This window comes from Rhea pennata, chromosome 1 (assembly GCF_028389875.1).
Source record: "Rhea pennata isolate bPtePen1 chromosome 1, bPtePen1.pri, whole genome shotgun sequence".
NCBI lineage: Eukaryota > Metazoa > Chordata > Aves > Rheiformes > Rheidae > Rhea > Rhea pennata.
In genome coordinates, this window is record NC_084663.1 from 63510067 (window position 1) to 63528763 (window position 18697).

General features: G+C 37.8%; 1 protein-coding gene across 1 annotated transcript in view; it reads right to left on the bottom strand.

Annotated features, from left to right (window-relative positions):
* Positions 1 to 18697, bottom strand: part of BRAF (B-Raf proto-oncogene, serine/threonine kinase) — an 81140-nt gene that overhangs the window by 31860 nt on the left and 30583 nt on the right. Inside the window, exons 4-7 of the mRNA XM_062589855.1 lie at positions 5475 to 5578; positions 4289 to 4391; positions 2861 to 3009; positions 1618 to 1737 (exon numbers count right to left, since the gene is read on the bottom strand). Coding sequence (XP_062445839.1) covers positions 1618 to 1737; positions 2861 to 3009; positions 4289 to 4391; positions 5475 to 5578 — 476 coding nt within the window. The remainder of the gene's footprint in view (positions 1 to 1617; positions 1738 to 2860; positions 3010 to 4288; positions 4392 to 5474; positions 5579 to 18697) is intronic.

The window sequence follows — 18697 nt, forward strand, 5'->3', positions numbered from 1 at the left end:
CTTTACAGATGCAACACTCTGAAAAAGTTCAGTAACCTCAACTGTTAACGTTATTTTTAACTTCACACATATGAAAATGTTAACATTTAAAAACCTTAACACATTATTAAACTCTGGTCTCACAATTTTTTCTCTGTGTTTTTACTTCATAAAAACAAGAGTGCCTGAAGTAGTGCATGCATCAGTTAATCTACCCTGTTGTGTTCTTGTAAACTAGTGAGAAACCACAAATGCATGAAGATAAAGGCTGTTGAAAAGTAGAAAAATTTAGCATATAACAGCATTAGGATTGATGCTATATAATGCATTCTGTTTTCCATATATGTTCATACCAAACATGTTAAACTCCTTCATAGATTAATTGTTTTTGGTTTAGTTATAGTTTCAGATAAATTTTGATAGAGTCAGAGTCTGAATAGCTTACACAATCACAGGTAGTAGAGCAATGGATCTGTTACTACAGCAGATAGTGAACATCTGCAGGATGTAAAAGCAATATCCACTACCTGGAGAAAGCACTTCCAAATTTGCCTGAAACAACACAGAAGTAAAAACAGTAATATTAACCTCTTTTTTTACTTACCAAATGAGGTTCCCTCTGCAGCACTGTCCATCTAGTTCCTGGGAAGTATCAAATTTGATCTTTCATGAAAAAAAGTCTGGGCTGTCCAGGGATTTTTTCTTCCAAATAGAGTCCACAGGTGCCTGTGTAGTTCCCAGTGGTGCTTTGGCTTTTGTTCCGGCACAATGCCCAGCATTCCAAGACAGTCTCTTTGCCAAAATTCTCCTCATAGCATGCACATGTCTTAGGAACATTTTCTGAGGGCTTTTGTCTTTGGTGTTTTTAGTAAGTCTGCATTGGGTTTCTTGACTTTGATGCACACTCTTGAATTACCCTTTCCTGGATTCTTCCTCAACTATCTAGTGCTAGGTATCAGCAAGCTATTAGCTACTAGGAGTATAACCTAAATATAATCAGTTATTTGTTCACAGAGCAAGGGTCCAAAATTTTTCTTGGAAATACAGGGGGATGGAGGCTGTGATAGATTTTAGAAGTCTACTGGATCTACAGACAGATACTCTTTATATATGCCAACATTTAAACAGGAGGAAGACAGTTGTTCAGGAAGATCCCAAAGCAATGTATATGTGAAAAAGTTACTAACGTGATATTAAGAACCTAAAATTGGCATCTGTTCACACCAAAGTGCTGCAGTTTATTTAGAAACAGAGCTATGTCACATCAAAACAAATAAATCAAAGTTTGATAGACATAAAATAAAAAGGTGTGGTATAGTTTTGGTTTGCATTTACTTTAAACACAAAATCTTTCCAGTTTAGACCAGGTCTGAGCTACCAAAGAAAAGAAGGCAGTTTTACAGGTAAGGTCCCAGTTCTACAGACACTTATGCACATGCTTAACTGTTAAGCTCATTGCTAATTACGTCATTCATGTGAATGAAAACATCCACTTCTTTGAAGTTAAGCATAGGTGGAAGTATTTGCATGACAAGCCTGATAACAAAAATGTAGAGGGTTGCAAAGCAGTATTTAGAGTGTTTCGAGGCATACATTACTGAAACATTATGTTATTAAATGGCAGGAATAAGGTCATACCCAACAGAATCTGAGGGGGGCAATGAGGAATATGATCCAGATGCTGGGGTGGTCTCTCCTAAGGAGGTCTCCTCCTGCGGTATAGGGTGATGTTCAAAGAACTTGGAGACAAATAGTAAACTGTAAGGCAAGAACAAAACAAAACAAACAAAAAAAACGAACTTGTGTAAAACCCTGGGGCTTTACAACACAACACTCAAGGTCTAAGAAAAGCCACAGATCAAATTCTAATTTTAAAATAATGCTAACACATTAACCTGCAAGTTTTGTTAAAAATATCATTTAATTCACATTAGATCAAAACATCATGTTCAAGATGTTTTGATCAAGATGTAATTCTTGAATCTTTTACTCAAAAGTGTAAACATCTGAATACACTAAATATAAAACAAGAATACACAACTTATACTATATATCTGGTCACAGGAACTTAACTGAACGCCTGCATTGATGAAATGCCAAAACCAACTGCCAGATGGATAAAGTCATTTTATCTACAACCCTGAGCACATGATCTAGAGACACTGAAGCAATTGCAGATACAAATACCAACATAAGCAGAAAATAAGTTTATTCCTGGGGGAAGAAAAGCGGCATTTAAGCGATTCCTCATATGAAAGTCTATTTAAAAGACCTAATAACCTCTGTTGAAATTGATCAGATACAACAGAGCGAGTTCACTACAGATCCTTAACCTACATTACAAAGCCTTACACAAATGAATCAATAAATTCAAGAATACATGAATGTTTCGGGCATGCTCTTTTGTATTTCTTACCTCGATATTTAAAACTCACCAGTGGATTTATTTTCAACCATTGCAAAAGCAACTGCAATTTAACCTTATTCAACTAGTGTCTCTAACAATTTTTTTCAGGTCAGAGAGAACAGCCCCACATCTGAACATTTAAACAGAGACCTACCCATCATGTAATAAAGAACCAGTTTTGATCAAGAATGACATCTGGAAACAATGAGAAGTTTGTCTGATACAGTCAAGTGTTCAGTCACCCCATTCATCCTTCAAAGAAAGCATTTCACAATCCAGCAAAAAAAAATATGAACTGCTTGTCTGAACCAGAAGAGAGACAATATGAATTATGCAGTTTCACAAGCACAGTTGAGCTCCTATATTTTTTCAAGCATCTCCCCTGACTTTCTAAATTACAGCTGTCAGTGATTTCTTATGTTAAATATATACTCTTAATAGGTCTCCATTTTAAAACAAATTATGATTACTTACTCAAGTTGGTCATAATTGACACACATCAGTGGCACTTCTGTACTACAGCGCTGGTGAAATTTATAGCCACATGTCTGGCACCGGAATCCCTGGAAAAGCAGCTTTCGACAAAAGTCGCAGAACGCTAACGTGAAGAATGTCTTTCGAACCTATGTTGTCAAAAATGATCATATTAAATAAAGTGGTTCTGTAAGACTAAGATGGGCTAGTTGCTTCTTTTCTGACACTGAAACTCCGGCTTTAAACACCCAACAGATTTACAAAAAAGGCTTGTCTTCTATTTCAAATAGTCTTTAAGCATTAAAATATTCTTTCAACAATTTATTGGAATTAGTGCTTCACTTCGTTACTAGCAAGAAAAACAGCAACAAATCTAAAGCAAAACAGCATGCTATTATCATGCTAAAGACAAATAAAAAATTCAGAATTTAATTGGATACAATCTATAAAACTGCTGAAAAATTTTATCATCTAGTATTTCCAGCAGCCAAATGACATTTTTAATCCAACATTCACAGGACTGGATATACACAAATGACTTAATATATTGTTTGCATATACAGTTACATATGTAGTTTTAATTTTGATTACTGAAACTCAAACATTACAATCATGAGAGAAGTAGACACATTCGTATCTTGGGGGGGGGAAAATCATAGTTTCATTTTCAAATTTAATAATACTTGGCATAAAAATAATTCTGGCAGTATTGCTACATGTATTAATCAAAATCTTAAAAGAAGGGTATCCAAAAATGTTTCTAAGCTTACTATACTTTCATCTAACTAGCCATAGCCAAATTAGCTTGTTCAGGTAAAATAGCTTAAGCAAGCTATTAGAAATAGATTCAATATTGCTATTGAAAATAGATTCATTTATTTTAAATAAAAGTCTTCTCAATGCGACAAACATTTTTTCCAGGATTTTGTACGGAGCTGGAATGGTTTGGATGGATTCTGCTTAGTAGCTTCCATTTATGTGGTGCCTTATCAGGTCAAAACATATTTGTGCACTAGCATCACTGATGATGTCAGCACCGCTCTGGGAATAGTTTGTTCATTAGTTAATTGCTGCTGCAGAGCCAGCAGGGAGGCACAGAATACATTTTATAGATACAGCAATACAAAAATAGTAGATTATTATTACAGCTCTGCAATGCAGTGCTGATTTAAAACCTCTACATTTTTAGATTTTCGAGGGAGTATTCCATCCAAATATGAAAGTCTTAAAGGAGCTCAAGTTCGTTTTGACACTATTTCTTTCAATTACAATTAGATATAATTCTTCTTAAGCTATCGCAATCAAAACTTCTTTTGCAACCCCTCCACATGCCCAAGGTACAAAATACTGTTCAAACTAATTAATTTGAAATTGAAAGTACAAAGCTGATTCAACTGTACTCAACATTTCATAAAGATCAATACATACAAAATTGTGTGTTGTGAGTGGCACGTTCTCCAAGACTTCCACATGCAACTCCTCTCCTGTGAGCCAGGATATGTCAGTGTCCCAGCCAATTGGCTTCTTCTCTCTAAAGTGTAAGTAAGTTTTTCATTAGTGCAAAAGCCCTTGCAGATCTCTTGCAGAAGATGTGAGAAGTTGAGGTAAGGTAGCAAGCTGCACTTTGAAGTCTGTAAGTATCTGAAGGGAGGGTGTCAAGGGGACGGGGACAAACTCTTTTCAGTTGTCCCGTGTGAAAGGACTAGAGGCAATGGGCAAAAAATGAAGCACAGGAAGTTCCGCCTGAACGCGAGGGGGAATTTCTTCACTGTGAGAGTGACAGAGCACTGGAACAGGTTGCCCAGAGAGATTGAGAGTCTCCTTCTCTGGAGACTTTCAAAGCCCGCCTGGATGCAACCCTGTCTAACAGGCTCTAGGTGACCCTGCTTGAGCAGGGCAGGGGGGATGGATGACTAGATGATCTCCAGAGGTCCCTTCCAGCCTTATCCATTCTGAGATTCTGCGATTCTGTTTTGGTACCCAGTCTTCTGCTCCTGGAAGCTTAACAACAAGACATCAAGCTTAGCACACACCAAGGGAAGCACATCTCCCTGGACAAACACCATAAAAGAAATACCCTTCTATCAAATCAGTTCTAGCGGTAGCTGATGCTTTGGCTCTGAGCTGATGGATACCTTTCTAATCAAAAAGTGCTTGCAGAACTACCTGTTCCCTAAAGGATTCTGAAGGACTCATTGCTTTTATGTCATCATGTAATCTATGGCTGGAAACTTGATTTAAATTTTTTTCACAACTCTATGTTCAACTAAGATTGTACTATAACAAGGTCAGATAAACCCAAAATGTTAAAACAAAAGAAACCTGTTTAATATTTGTTTGGTTGGCATAAGTTTAGTTAATATAAATCTGGTTAACATTCTCTAAAAACATATTACCCTATACTATGCCTGTTCTTGAAGTGAAAAAGATTAAATCTTTTTCTAGGTGTTTGCTATTCTTTCTAGGCATGTCTTTGAGGCACAAGACATTTCTGTGTATACTATCATAATATACTTAACTTTGAAAAATGACTTCCACAATGTTAGATAGAATTGGCCATGCTGGTTAACCTCAAGAAAAAGTTGGGAGAGCAAAAACATCATACAAACCATACCCATCTTGTATTCTGTAAACAGCACAACACTCAGGAATAAGACCTCTCATCATCAGAGCTTTCTTCAGGCTGTCTCGGACTGTCACTCCACACCTGGCTGGAACCTAGAGGTCAAGTGTAAAACAAAGGAGTTAGAAAAAGTTCCAATTCATCTCCCAAACAGATGCAAGTGTTTTGACCCTCGACTGCTAAAAATTACCACAACTCTCAATTTCACAATGCTTTACAGAATACTAGGCAAGTTTCTCAAAATCTTTTTTGAACTGCAGAAAACTTCATTGGTGAACAGCCTAGAAGTAACCTAGCTCGGCTGAAAACGAGAACCAGCTTGACGTTTCGAACAAAAGCTTGACTCAACTCCAGAAGTGACCTTCTACTCTTCTCAGTTTGCATAAAGTGGGGGGACTGCACACAGATAACTAAAAGCTATATATATCCATGAAAAGCATAGGTGAAGTTGTAAAGCTAAGTGGGGCAATATGCCAAGGGAAAGCAAAACAGAAGAACTAATAGCTTGGACTGCCCTCAAAAAATCATTATGATAGAAATAGAAAATAAAATGTTTACATTTTAAAACAGAAGATGGGCATGAAACAAGTCAAATAAAATAACCTGAGTCGGGCAGACCTTTACCTCTAGTTTTAACTTATATTTGCAACCCTATACACATATTTCTAATTTGAAAAAAATATATTCCTCTCTCCTGTTTTGCTTTTTGAAAAGTTTAACCACCTAGCAGGATTGGATGAATAGAGAAAATGCACACTGAAATTAGCCAAACACAAAGAACTACAAACTGCGCTAACTATGCAAACTACAGATATTTTCCTTGCTTCTAATCTACTCTAGCTGTAGGCCTATTTTATAGGAATAGGCAAATTATCTCTAGACATACCTATGATTTAATATAATATAGTGTTAATTAGCCATAAAGACAGGACAATATATAATCTGGTGATTAAATGTAATTACTCACTATTTCTAGAATTACTCATTGGAAATACATAACACTTGAGCTGGTATACACGCTGGGATACTTCTTATACTCACACATAGCATTTCACATCAGGCACAACAAGCTTGAGCCAAAAAGTCTGCACAAACACTGGAGACAATTATAATTTACTAAAGGCCTAATCCAGAGCCCTCCATAGTCAAAAGAAGTCTCTTGATCAGCTTCAACTGGCTTTAGATCATAGTCTGATTTTTGTTCCTTGCATTTAAATTTCCATGGGTATTCAGGGGATGAATGTCCTACTGAGGGACAACAATGGAAAACAGCAGTTTATTTCAAGTTGCTTTATGACTTCCACTTGAAGTTATACTATATATTGCATTTCTTCGACTCAAAACATACACTCTCTCAGAAAAGACACTTTAAAGGAATCTTTTACTTCACAATACTCCTCCCATTAATATGTAAGTGCTCTTTACAGGCTTTCATGTATTTCATCTAGTCAACATGTAAATATTAAAGAAAAGAGAATTTCTACCATTTCCCTGGGAAAAAAAAATCATCCTGCAACATACTATGTTACAGTCTTGATATTTACCCTTAGCTGTGTTTTATGCATTCTATTACCTCTGAATATATCCTTTTATTAACCTTATTAACCCCTTCCCATTTTCAAGTTCGCATTGCAGCTTTTGATCACTTGCAGAATTAGGTCATTCCTCCAGCATAAAATATCTTTACCTGTTTCTTAGCACAGTTATTAACAGGGAGTCCACTAGCACTATTATTGTGAATACTGCCAACAAATTTGCACTGTAGAATTCAGTTCTGTTGCTTAAATCACTACCAAATTGTTCACAGTCAAAGTAATTGTTCACAGCATATCTTCCCCTGCCTCCAGCATACACAGATTTACAACAACAGAATAAAGATTTTTTAGATTTGACTAAAATCTCTGAATATTTCAGTCATATACTCCAACCTCCTACACACAACAGGTCTGATCATGAACTGCTTCTACAGAACCAGCAAGTATTCTTCAGCCCAAGGCTAAGGAGTATTTTTCCTCTAAGTGCAGCTCCTGCTGGACTGAGGTACCTTTGCAGCAACCTCAATTACTTCACCACCGGTACTTTCTTCTCTCTCTGTGAAGAAGCGGCAAGGGAAAAACATAGTTATTTGGGGAGGGGATCCCCATCGCTAGTTTGCTGCAGAGCAACTGAGCAGGATGGAGGGAGGATCAACCAAACAGCTACATGAGGCAAGGGGCAGGAAACAAAGATGTAATGAACCGCCGTGTAGGGGGGAACTGGTGCTGGTGGAGCAAAGCCTAGGCCAGAGATGATGAATCAACCAGGGAAACAACAGAAGCAAATACTGAGTAAGTAACTTTCCTGTTGGGATGAAAAGAAAGGAAAGTTCATTTTGGACAAGGAGCACCAAGGAAAAAAGACTGGGATTGACTGCAGAGAAGCATTAAAACTGAGCACAGAAAGGGCAAAGAGATTCTAGCTTGGACGGAAAACTGCAAAACAGTAAGTATTCAAAGAATACCAGAGCTGGAAAACCTAGACTTGGGCAAGGGAATGGAATAGGACAAGGAAGAGAAGCCGGACAGTGGAAGGGGACTAAGTAATATTTGAGATGAGGTGAGACATAAGATAAAAAGAGAAAGAGCTTTGCGCTCACTGAAACGTATTTCCTTCTTCCAGCTTTGATCCCACGTAAAGGATGACAGCGTGCCCCACTGCCTTAAGACGCAGAGGTCTGCACCAGGAACCTAGGAGTTCCAGCTCCCGTAACGAATCCCACAGGTGTAAACAATGCCACTTCAGGGGAATTTTTTTTAACCCAGCTGAAAACAAGATCTAGGAAGTTACAGATGGCATCTTAAAGATCATTAAGGTCACAAAGACAAGTTCTCAAAACTTAAGAGGTGTCAGAATTAAGGTCGCCTATACCTAAGCAGATGCAATACAACTATGAAAAAAGTGCATTAAATTAAGTTACCTCTCTCAGTATTCACTCATGGTTCCTCAGTGCTACTTCCCCAGGTTCCTTTCATTAAAACCTTAACCATATTTACGCAATTTGCAATGAGAATCATGGATAGAATATTTGTTCTCTTCACTGTCATTTGCAACAAGATCCCACTAAAAAAATAATGCAGTTAGGGAGCTGTTTTGATTACTCTTAAAGCCATCAAGATCCTGAATCAGCATAACATTTTGAACATGCTTCTACAGATAATAAGCAAGAAACCAGAAGGCTTAATTAAAAGAACTAAGTACTAGAATAAATCCCTCCAGTATTGATTAATCATTTTCCCAGATTGGTACACTACAATCTATCACCATCTGTGCATCTAGCCCTCAGCCTCCTCCTTCAGTGTATACCAGAGCCTGCTGAGAAGTAGAAGTTTTCCCTGCAAAAAAATCCACATTTAAATCCCTCTTTTGGGTGCAAGAAGAGGATGGAGAAAAAAAAAATCAGTATACTGTTTAAGAAAAAAAAGGTCTCCTGACAAAAAGTAATTTTAAGAGTAATTCAATCTTAAGAAAAAATGCAACAGTATTTATGGTTTTTGTTTCCTTTTTCTTTTCCTCCCAGCTAACAGACAGGTTCCCCTAAGTAGCTTTTTGGCTCCAGCTAACACATCCCCCATGGAGGGAGCAGGCTTGCCCCAAGGCAGGCAGCGAGCCAGAGCTGGCCCAGTGGCTCGCGGCCCCCCTGGCCCCGGCTGCAGCAGGCTCCGGGCCGCCTGCCAGCAGCCAGACAGCTCCGGCAGCGCAGGCAGACAGCAACCAAGGCGGGTTTATCAATTTTGTCAAGACTTTTTGACAGGTTTCCCACAGAGCTTTTTAACTGAATCACATCAGCACTTTTAGATGGTCTGCCATAGGAAAATTTCTGATCTGCCTTAATCTATACACCCTTATTCTTGCAATCTAGTAAGCTGAACAAAGTTTATATTTTACTGAATCAGGAAAACTTTTTATTTTTACTTTCAATCTTTTTATCTGTATCTATCCACCTTGTCCATCTATTTTTTAATTAAGCAAACCTGAATATATTTCACAACAGTTACTCCTTATAAACTCATGTTACTTATGTAACGTGATCTGTTTCCACATTAATTACTAAGGATTTTTTGTAAGTTACTTTAGATATCTATTATTTGTAGACCAGAAAAGGTTCAGTTCTTTATGAAAGTGTGAATATTTGATTCATCAGATAATTTTCTAAAACTAACAGCACAAAAGAGCATGGGCTATACAAAATTAAGGAATAGTGCACAGGTTCCTAGCACGTGTTAAGTGCGTTGTTTAATAATATACCAGAGAAAATAATTTACTCGCGCACCTTGAGTTGAGCAAGTAGCAGTCCAGGAAGACACTAAAACACAAGCCTGACTTTGCAAATGTGAAGTTCCAAGGAAACAAATGAAAATTATTCCAGGGCCTCTAAACCGTCTCAAACCACAGCCTTACTACCTGAACAGACTGAACAGAACTATGTCACTTAATTTCCTCATTCCTTTTACTCACAAACTATTTCTATGGACACTAAGTATTCATAACAATATTGCTGATCTATATTCAGTACTGCAGCCACAGGCATCTAAGTAATGCATAATAAAACAAGTATTTCTGTAAATCAAGTCATTTCTGATTCAGTAAGAAATCAAGCTACATCCCTAAATAAATCTTACACCACTTTTCTAATATCAGAATGGAAACTCTGCCATAATCTCAACAAATTAAGAATTATACTAATGCAGTCTCCAATATTTTATAGCAATCTGTAGAGACTGCCAAAGACTTTTTAAAAAAAGAAAAACATCATAAATGTATTCTCTGAGAGCAGGGGCACTGGACAGCTCAGAATATCTAGCATTATAATTCTCAAAAAATACTGTGCTGGTTCAGTTCTTTTCCCAGTCCAGCAAAGTAGCTCAGCTCACTTTTGTCAAGTTGTATGTAGTTAAATACCTTAGAGCTTCAGTAGAATTATCAACAATTAATCAGAGCACTGGGTACAATAGCTAGAATATTGTAATATTTTACAGTTACTTATACAATTCTTCACAGTTTTGAAATATCACTTTGAAGTGCTGGTTTGCTTATGTTAACACAATTCAATACCCTGAAAGCTCATACACGTGCAGTATCTATAGGACTAAAAGTGCCTTCCATGTGCTCATAAAAATTCAACTATGCTGGGAGAGAAATAAGCCAAACTATTTCTTTTCTAAATACTAGGGTTTGCCTTCTAACACGTCAGGTTTTCTGGTAACAATCCAAACTTGAGATCCACATTTAATTTCTCACCTTGAGAGTGAAGGATAGATGTTTAACCACACCAGCGAGCCACTTCTCACAACACTAACAGATAAAAATCAACCCCCTTCTGCAGCAAAGGGGACAAAGGATGACATGAACATAATATCCTCCAAAAAAATGGAAAAACCTGGCTTTCAGTCACAGCTGTTTTCAATTTCAGGGCACAATGCTCTGACCAGCTTCCAGAAAAAGCAGCGTTTAAGCAAACAGTCATAATGGAGTGTATTAGTAAGACAAATGGAAGATAACTCCATGGCACCGAAAGCTGTATTCCAAGGAAGCTGAACAAAACTTACCCATTTTATTGTGCCATCAAACGCATCCTGTCTAATTTGCCTCCATCTTCAATGTGATTAAAAGAGTACTCATTTGTTCAACAGAATGGAGTAATTTATATTAACAGTATAAAAAATGATAGTTTTTTCAAAAGTATACCATCCTTAAGCCACATGAGAGCAAACCTGTGTTTAGTCAACAGCAGACTCCACACTATCATTCTTCAAGCTTTTGAAGAATAGCAATCAAAGTGTGGTCAGAAGAACACTTATTATTTGTAAGATTATAGTAGACAGATCACCATCTTAAAAATTCAGTTAAGGGTGAATAGTAGTACAGGAAGTTGTAATGGCTGACAGTGACCTACCACTCAAAGAAGCTTTGAAAAAAAATGGTTTTAGACTTCAGACTTGAGATAAATACTCACCTTCAAAAACATGCACAGTCACTATATAAATACAGTGAGAATAAAAACCCAAGGCTTTGACATGTTTGCTCTTCCAAATGACAAAAAAAGTTACTTGGCTTCTTTTTAAAAGAGGCTCCAAATGCATTAGAAGTCTAAGTTCCAAAATGGTTACAATAAATCTTTATACTAGGTCAGAGCTGGAGCCCACTTGGCACAGCATCCTGTCTCAGATAGTTAAGCTTGAAATGCTGTAAAGATAGGGGCAAAGCTTACCACAGAAGGTCTAGAATTCACAGCCCTCTCCATACTCTTGTAACTAATCCTAAAAACCAAATGAGTACTTTTATACCCAGGTAGCATACAGATTTGGCATGAATATCAAGGTTTTGGTCAGTTAGTCTATCTCAATGACACAAAAGCAGCAAACTTAAGTTTAAATCACAAATGGAACTGAAGCATTTATTTTGATTATTTTCACATTTTTCATCATCATGCCATCTCATCATACATCTGCTACTACATTATGAGACAAAGGGAACAGACTCCAAATAATACCTTCTCTACTATTCTTAAAAAGATCTCTCTCTTAACATAAGAAATCATACTACCAGAAACAGGCTTTTACAGAAAGCTTTTCGCTCAGCTGTCAGTGCACTCATTAAGCTCTCCTCACTTAAGGATTACTCTTGAAAAGCAGTGATCAATCTTACATGAAGCATTTCAGATAACAAGCTGCCAATTTTATAACAGCCAGTTTTCAGTATTTTTAGACTTTGCAATTTAAGATTGTGAGCCAATAAAATTAAATTATTCTCTTTTCAACACATATTATTTAGAATTTATCCAGAACTGGGGTTAGTCTGCTATAGTACTGCTCTTCAGCTTTCCTCTCTAAACATATCCTAAATTGCATTCTTCCGACTTCCTTAGATATGAACGACTTAAACATGGCAACTGTAAAGTCCATTTCATTGAACAATTCCTGTTTTAAAATAAGATATTATTTGCTTGTTAACAGCCTAAAAAGAGGTATTCCTCAGCTAAGGTTTTGCCCAAAGAAAATTGATAATTTAATCTTTCCTTTATCTTTCAGCAACATGATAAGTAGGCTAACAGTTCTCCCTGACAACCCCAAGTATCAAACAAAAAACCACACAGTAAAGTTTACTTGAAACAGCGATTCACCCCAACAGTCTGTTCTCATGATGCACAGAATCTCAAGGCATTCAAATATATCCAGAAAGTATTCCCTGGCACAGACTACAAATCAACTCCATTTTCACTGCATGTTTGATATGACATGGGAATTTTTAAATCATTTTGGATTAGGGAGAACCTAATCATGTTAAGCCAGGTGTGTAATTAAAAGCAAGAAACTAGTTTATTTGGCTGCCTTAAAAACCTCTCTTGGAATTTTCCTTATACATGGTAGGTAGAACTGGTAGGACTTGAATGCCTACAGAAATCCAGTGCTTACTCCCGAGTAAGCTTGATGCACAAATTCACAGCACAAACTGCAGAAAGAGAGATGCAGATCAAGTCAGGAAAAAAAAAAAAAAAAAAAAAAAAAAAGTACTGAGTATCAGATTTAAAAACAGAACTTTTGAAGGAACCAAGTTGTGCATGCATGATGAGTCAGTTTAGGCTAAGAATTCAGGAAAGGTAAAAATATCCGATTCCTTCGGTCTGCATGTCTACAGAGGAGAAGACCACATGATTGCTTGTCTAATTAAAAGGCAGATGTGCTAATTAACAAAGGTGTGACACGAGTGGGAAAACTGAAATAAGAGTTGTCTTCAGGCATAGCATTCACAATCCCATTTTGTTCTTCTAAGTCTTAAAAATACATTTTTTCTCTTTTTTTTAAAAAAAAAAATCTGTCTCACATTTGCATTAAGAACTTTCATACACATATATACCTGCAACACTTATATGAAGCATACCAACACAGTAATATGAGAAAAACTTCACTGTTCCAAATTTATGCTTAGTTTCTGTATCAATCTTTAATCTCTGGTAAACATTTTTACAGATTCTGTAGTTCAACGTACTAGATAGGGAAAGTTTTTGGACTAAAGTAATGCAATTTAAGAGCTGCCAATATAAGTTTCTAGACCTTACTGTTGGCAAAAATACACATTAATTCTATCCAAAATCTGTAGACAGCTGAAGTACTTGGAGGCCTCTAAGCTTTCCCAAAGCAGGAACAGAATCTGCTGCTCCTTTTTCTCCCCCTCTCACTAACTTCACTGCCACTGTTCAGACCACTAGAAACAGATACGAAGTCCAAAACCACCAAATCCCCTCCTTATTGATGCTTGCAGAAAGAGCAGGCACTGGAGTTGCCAGAAAGGACTACCTATAAACCCACTGAGCAGACCAGCAGACTCTACTGCCCTTATGACACCACCACCAAGAAAGTCAGAGAGGAAAGGAAGTGAGCATTTCTTCTGGAAGCTTGGAGTGTTCTGGGCAGAGAGCAACAGGCTCTATTCAGATTAAAAGCAAGAAATCATCATCAGTCTTTTGACTGCACATCACTTCTCACATTTAAATACCTATTTTCCTAACTTTCCATGCTGCAGCGTACCAGCACTCATTACCGCTCATTTGCTTTCAGACTGTTTCTTCCCACGTTAGAAATACTTGTCTAGAAAAGATTTCTTGCTAATCAAAGTCATTCAGGGCTGCTAACGTAAGCCTGTTACAACCTTTTTCATAGAGTACTTGAGTTAGAAACCCCTCCCCACCCCTTCCCTTCACTCCTACAAGACTTCACCACTTTGTCAGAAACCTCCTATCATTGTTCCTAACTATATTTGTCTAGTTTTAGTCATTTGTTGTATCACAGCCTTGCATTAAGTGGCTCTCGTCAGATTCATCCCCTCCAGTATGGAGCTAGTAAATTCAAAACCCAACACAGAATATGGTTCTTCACACCACATAATTACACCCGGGGAATTTCTTATCACAAAACAGAAACTTCTAATATCTGTAACATGGGTTTCACAGAGACTAGACTGAAGGCTACCAAGCAGAAAACATTTGAACTCAAATTTCAGAGCGACAAGTGGTTCAAGTTTGGAAAAACTTTCAGGGAAAATATCATATGTGCCCAGCTTGTTCTTGTACTCTTGTCCAGGCACCCCATGCCCACCTTGTTCTTGTACTCTTCTCTGAGCATCTACCTGTGAGTACTGACAATGGAAACAGGGCTTGAGACACCTTTGGTCTGACTCAACACAGCCACTTTTACAGTTCTTACATATTCCTCAGTTTTATTTCTTTTGTATTGAAATGGGTTATGTACCTGATCCTATAATAAGCTTCATACTAAAAAACATCCTCCTATAGCCAAAGGCCATAAATATACTGTGCTGGCCTGAGAGACCATCAGGAGAAGAGCAGCACACAGGCTGGAAAAGACCAGAGTTCTTCACAGCTCCATTCTTCACCACAGGACAAGATGAAGAGAAGCATGCAACTAGGTCCTAATTCACCTCTGAATTTTATGCCTCAGTAACATCTTTCAAGCATACTTTCTCTCCCAGGCAGTGATTTGACATACTTAACCTCATGCCTGCATAACTCTAATACTGACCACATGCCATCAGCTTGGCATGGGAACAGCACACAAGAGTCACAGATGCCCTTCCCAGACTCACTACTCCCCTGATTACAACAGCTCCTTTTTGACCCTTCACAGAAGGGCACTTTGGTCACTCTTCTAGGTTCCCAGCAATTGCAGACAACAGTGTGACGCAGACATAGTCCCCACATATCCACAGAACATTTATTTCATCTAACTCATAGAATGCTTTCCTGCAAGGGGACCGAACACAACTATGATGGGTCACAGGAAAGCAGAAGTCTGCAGTCTAACAGGCCTACAGTAACTGAGCAATCTATTAATCTAGCACAGTGCATGTTGCCTGCTTCAACAAAGGAAAGCAAAAACTGCAAAAGTTGTTGTAATTAGGAAGGAAGATTTTTTTTCTTTATCCCAGATCTACCAGCTTAAAATTGGCACTTCTGAAGACAGCCAAAAGATACATTATCCAGGTAGCTCCGCCCCCACACCACAAAAAACAACCCCTCATCCCCCAAAACCCCCAAGAAACAGTTAGATACAAGCCCAGAAATGCTTACAATCTTTTCATAATCAGCAGCCAATCTTCAAAGCAAACACAACATTCCTTTAATCTTTACACTCATTGAAAGCTGTTTATTATCACTGCCTGGAATTCCTCTTCATCAATTTATTTTAAACCTTTTCACTCTGTCTTCTGCCTCTTACGTTAAACTAAAATTATCCTATTGGCATCTTTAACAACTTCTTCCCACATCTCTGGATCAGTTGTTTATCCTCATCCTCCTTGATTGCTAACCATCCTTGACAACCAGCTGTGCCTCTCCTTCACTTCATTTGTATGAGTGTCTTCCTCTTGCTTCTTTTTTCTCTCTCTACTTGCACCTTCAATCATATATCGTGAAAAAAAAAAATCTAATCCACAATACAATTATCCCACAAAGCTCTGTGCTTTCCTGGCTCTTTGCATCTGCTCAAAACAATCTCATCTACAAGTGTAACCTCTGTTTTTATGCTGATACCGTACAGCCCACTTCCCAATTAGAACGATCTCTTCCCACCAGAACCAAGTCTCAGCATCTTATTCTAATGTCTTGTCTCAGACGCCTAGCAGCCAGCTCAAGGTCAGAGTTCTTAACTCCCTCTCCCACACAAAAGCTTTCCAGTAATTAGCAGCTTTGTTTATAATCCACCTCATACTCATTTAGGTCCCTAACCTAAAAAATTTTGGACTCATTCTTCCCTATTTTTTTTCCATCTACAGTTTAGATAAGTTCATTGGACTTGTTCTACAAAATGTTTCAACAATATGGCCTTTTCCAATCCATTCTCACAACTGTCTCAGCCAGACTCTTACCATCTCGCACCTCAATTATTTAAACATTTTCCGCCTGGCCTACAGCAGCAACAAAACAAACCAACCAACCATCTTATCTGGTCATATCTATGCAGAATGCTAGTCTGAAGGACATTTAACTTACTAATTGAACATTTCTGCCAAAGATTTACATTCAGTTATTTATCTCACTGTAATACTGGGCAGACACTGTTCTTTACAGAGAACAGCAAATAGAGTTTGTTGGCTCTTCCAGGAGGTTTTTCAGAGCAGGAAATTTCTCTTTGGCCCCTGCTAGGCCAGCTACACAAGAAAACTTAATCTTCTGATGCTTTTATGTTCATTGATTCCCCTCCTCTCTAACTTAGCTACTTGCTTTTGTTTTCAGAAGAGTTATGTTTTAATTTGCTTGTAGCAGGCTGTATCAAGATGCAGACTTCACCTGCTAACGCATGAGCAGTAGTAGGTTTCATCATCTTCTGGTTAGACTCCATGAAGCACCTTCATGCTTCTTCCTACATTAGGAAGGCCTTTCTGTCAAACACTGGCTCCTCCTTATCATACCACCTATGAAGAAACTCAACATCACCTATACTACTTGCGCACTGAAATTACTTATGCTGTAAAAAACAGATGACTCTATGTACTAGGGAAGGTGGTAGGAAATACCCCCAGTATTTCCTGCCTTTCTATCAACTGTAAATGAATAGCAAAAGGCTGTTCTAGTAAGAGAACTGCTTCAGAATAGGATCAAAGATTGATAGGTAGGTTGGTCAGCTTAAATGAAGGCAGTTTAAGAACTGCCACTGCATTCCTGGATAATAAACAAAGACCCTCTAGTACCAACAGGGTTTCCAACCTCTAGAAGCAGATCCCCAGTTCTACAATTATTTAGCTGGAGGCAGAGACTGAAAATATTGTGATATCAGGAAAGATTTCTTTCACAGGCAAATTTTAACTGAAAATAATGAAGGTGAGAAGAACTAAAACATGTTGCAACACTCCAACTTTAAAAGTACCTCTCCTCGACATTCACTTTGTTGTAGGACACATTTTATCCTTACTTTTACAGTCATATAGCATGCAGGGGTGGTGGCGGCTAATGACAGGTATTTCATGTTTTCATAAGGAATCTCCTTCCTACTTCAACTGACTGCACCTTAAACTATACTGTGTCCTGAAAACCTTAAACTACCATCCTGGCTACAAAAGCAATGGGTTTAGTTAATGGGCACAAGTAAAACATGACAGTTCTGTTTTTGAAGCCTGAGGTTTAATTAGGGTTTTTATGCACAAAAAAATTTCTTTATCACTCAGAGTGAAGAAAGTGTACTACAACAAGTAGTCTCTATACGGCTGCAGTCTATCATCTGACAACTTGCAATTAAAACTGCATTGTAAACCATAATTCTGTCTGAATTATATTTTCTTAGGATATTTGAGTTTTCAACAAAATAAGCATAGAAGCAATAAATATTAAAAATGGAGTAACCACTTTAAGAGTTGTAGTACAAGAAATTCCTAAATTTCTGAACAGTATAAGTGCTGTTTCAAGCGTCACAGAAACGAACTTCAGTTCCCAGGCCAATTACCCCAATCACCCGAAGTTCCTAAAAGCATCAATTCCCAGCTCTAAAAAGAGAGATCATTTTCCAAGGCTAGAAGAAAAAAAGTTCAACTTAATGATGTGACTAGATCCAAGCAGTAAAATTGTATTAAAAAAGAAAAGGAAGATAGCTCCTTCCCCGACAAAAAGCTGAATCATTAGTTTGCAGTAGCCGCTGAACAGGACCTAAACATATATTTCAAATTGCCTATTTAGAGTAACAATCTCAACCAGAAATAAGTCTCCTAGGAGAAATTGAGCTGATCTCTGCCCTTCTCTCCAGTACATGAAGTAGGAACAATCTTCTGCACTACAAACACATAGCAGGACCAGTCTGACCACCCAACAGGGAGAGACTTACCCAGATGGCTCAGAGCAGAGGAGGGCTGGTGATGTTTCTCAGGTCTAGCCTCCTTCTGTTGGCACTACCCTTTAAATATTTGCCAAATCCTTTTACCTGAGCTTTCAGAAATACACACTGCTTATGTGTATTTCATGTTTGTAAGCATCTACATGCATCTTTCTGTTATTTTAGGTACAGGTGCATACGGACACAACCTCACCCAATTTGAAATGAAAAGGACTTGCACCTTCCCTCTGCCACTAGCTGGTCTCCTACTGCTCTCTTGGTATCACTTTCTGTATTCCAAACAGCGTAAGACTACAGGTTTTCTGAAACACTATAATTTGTGTCCTGCACTTAGCAAGC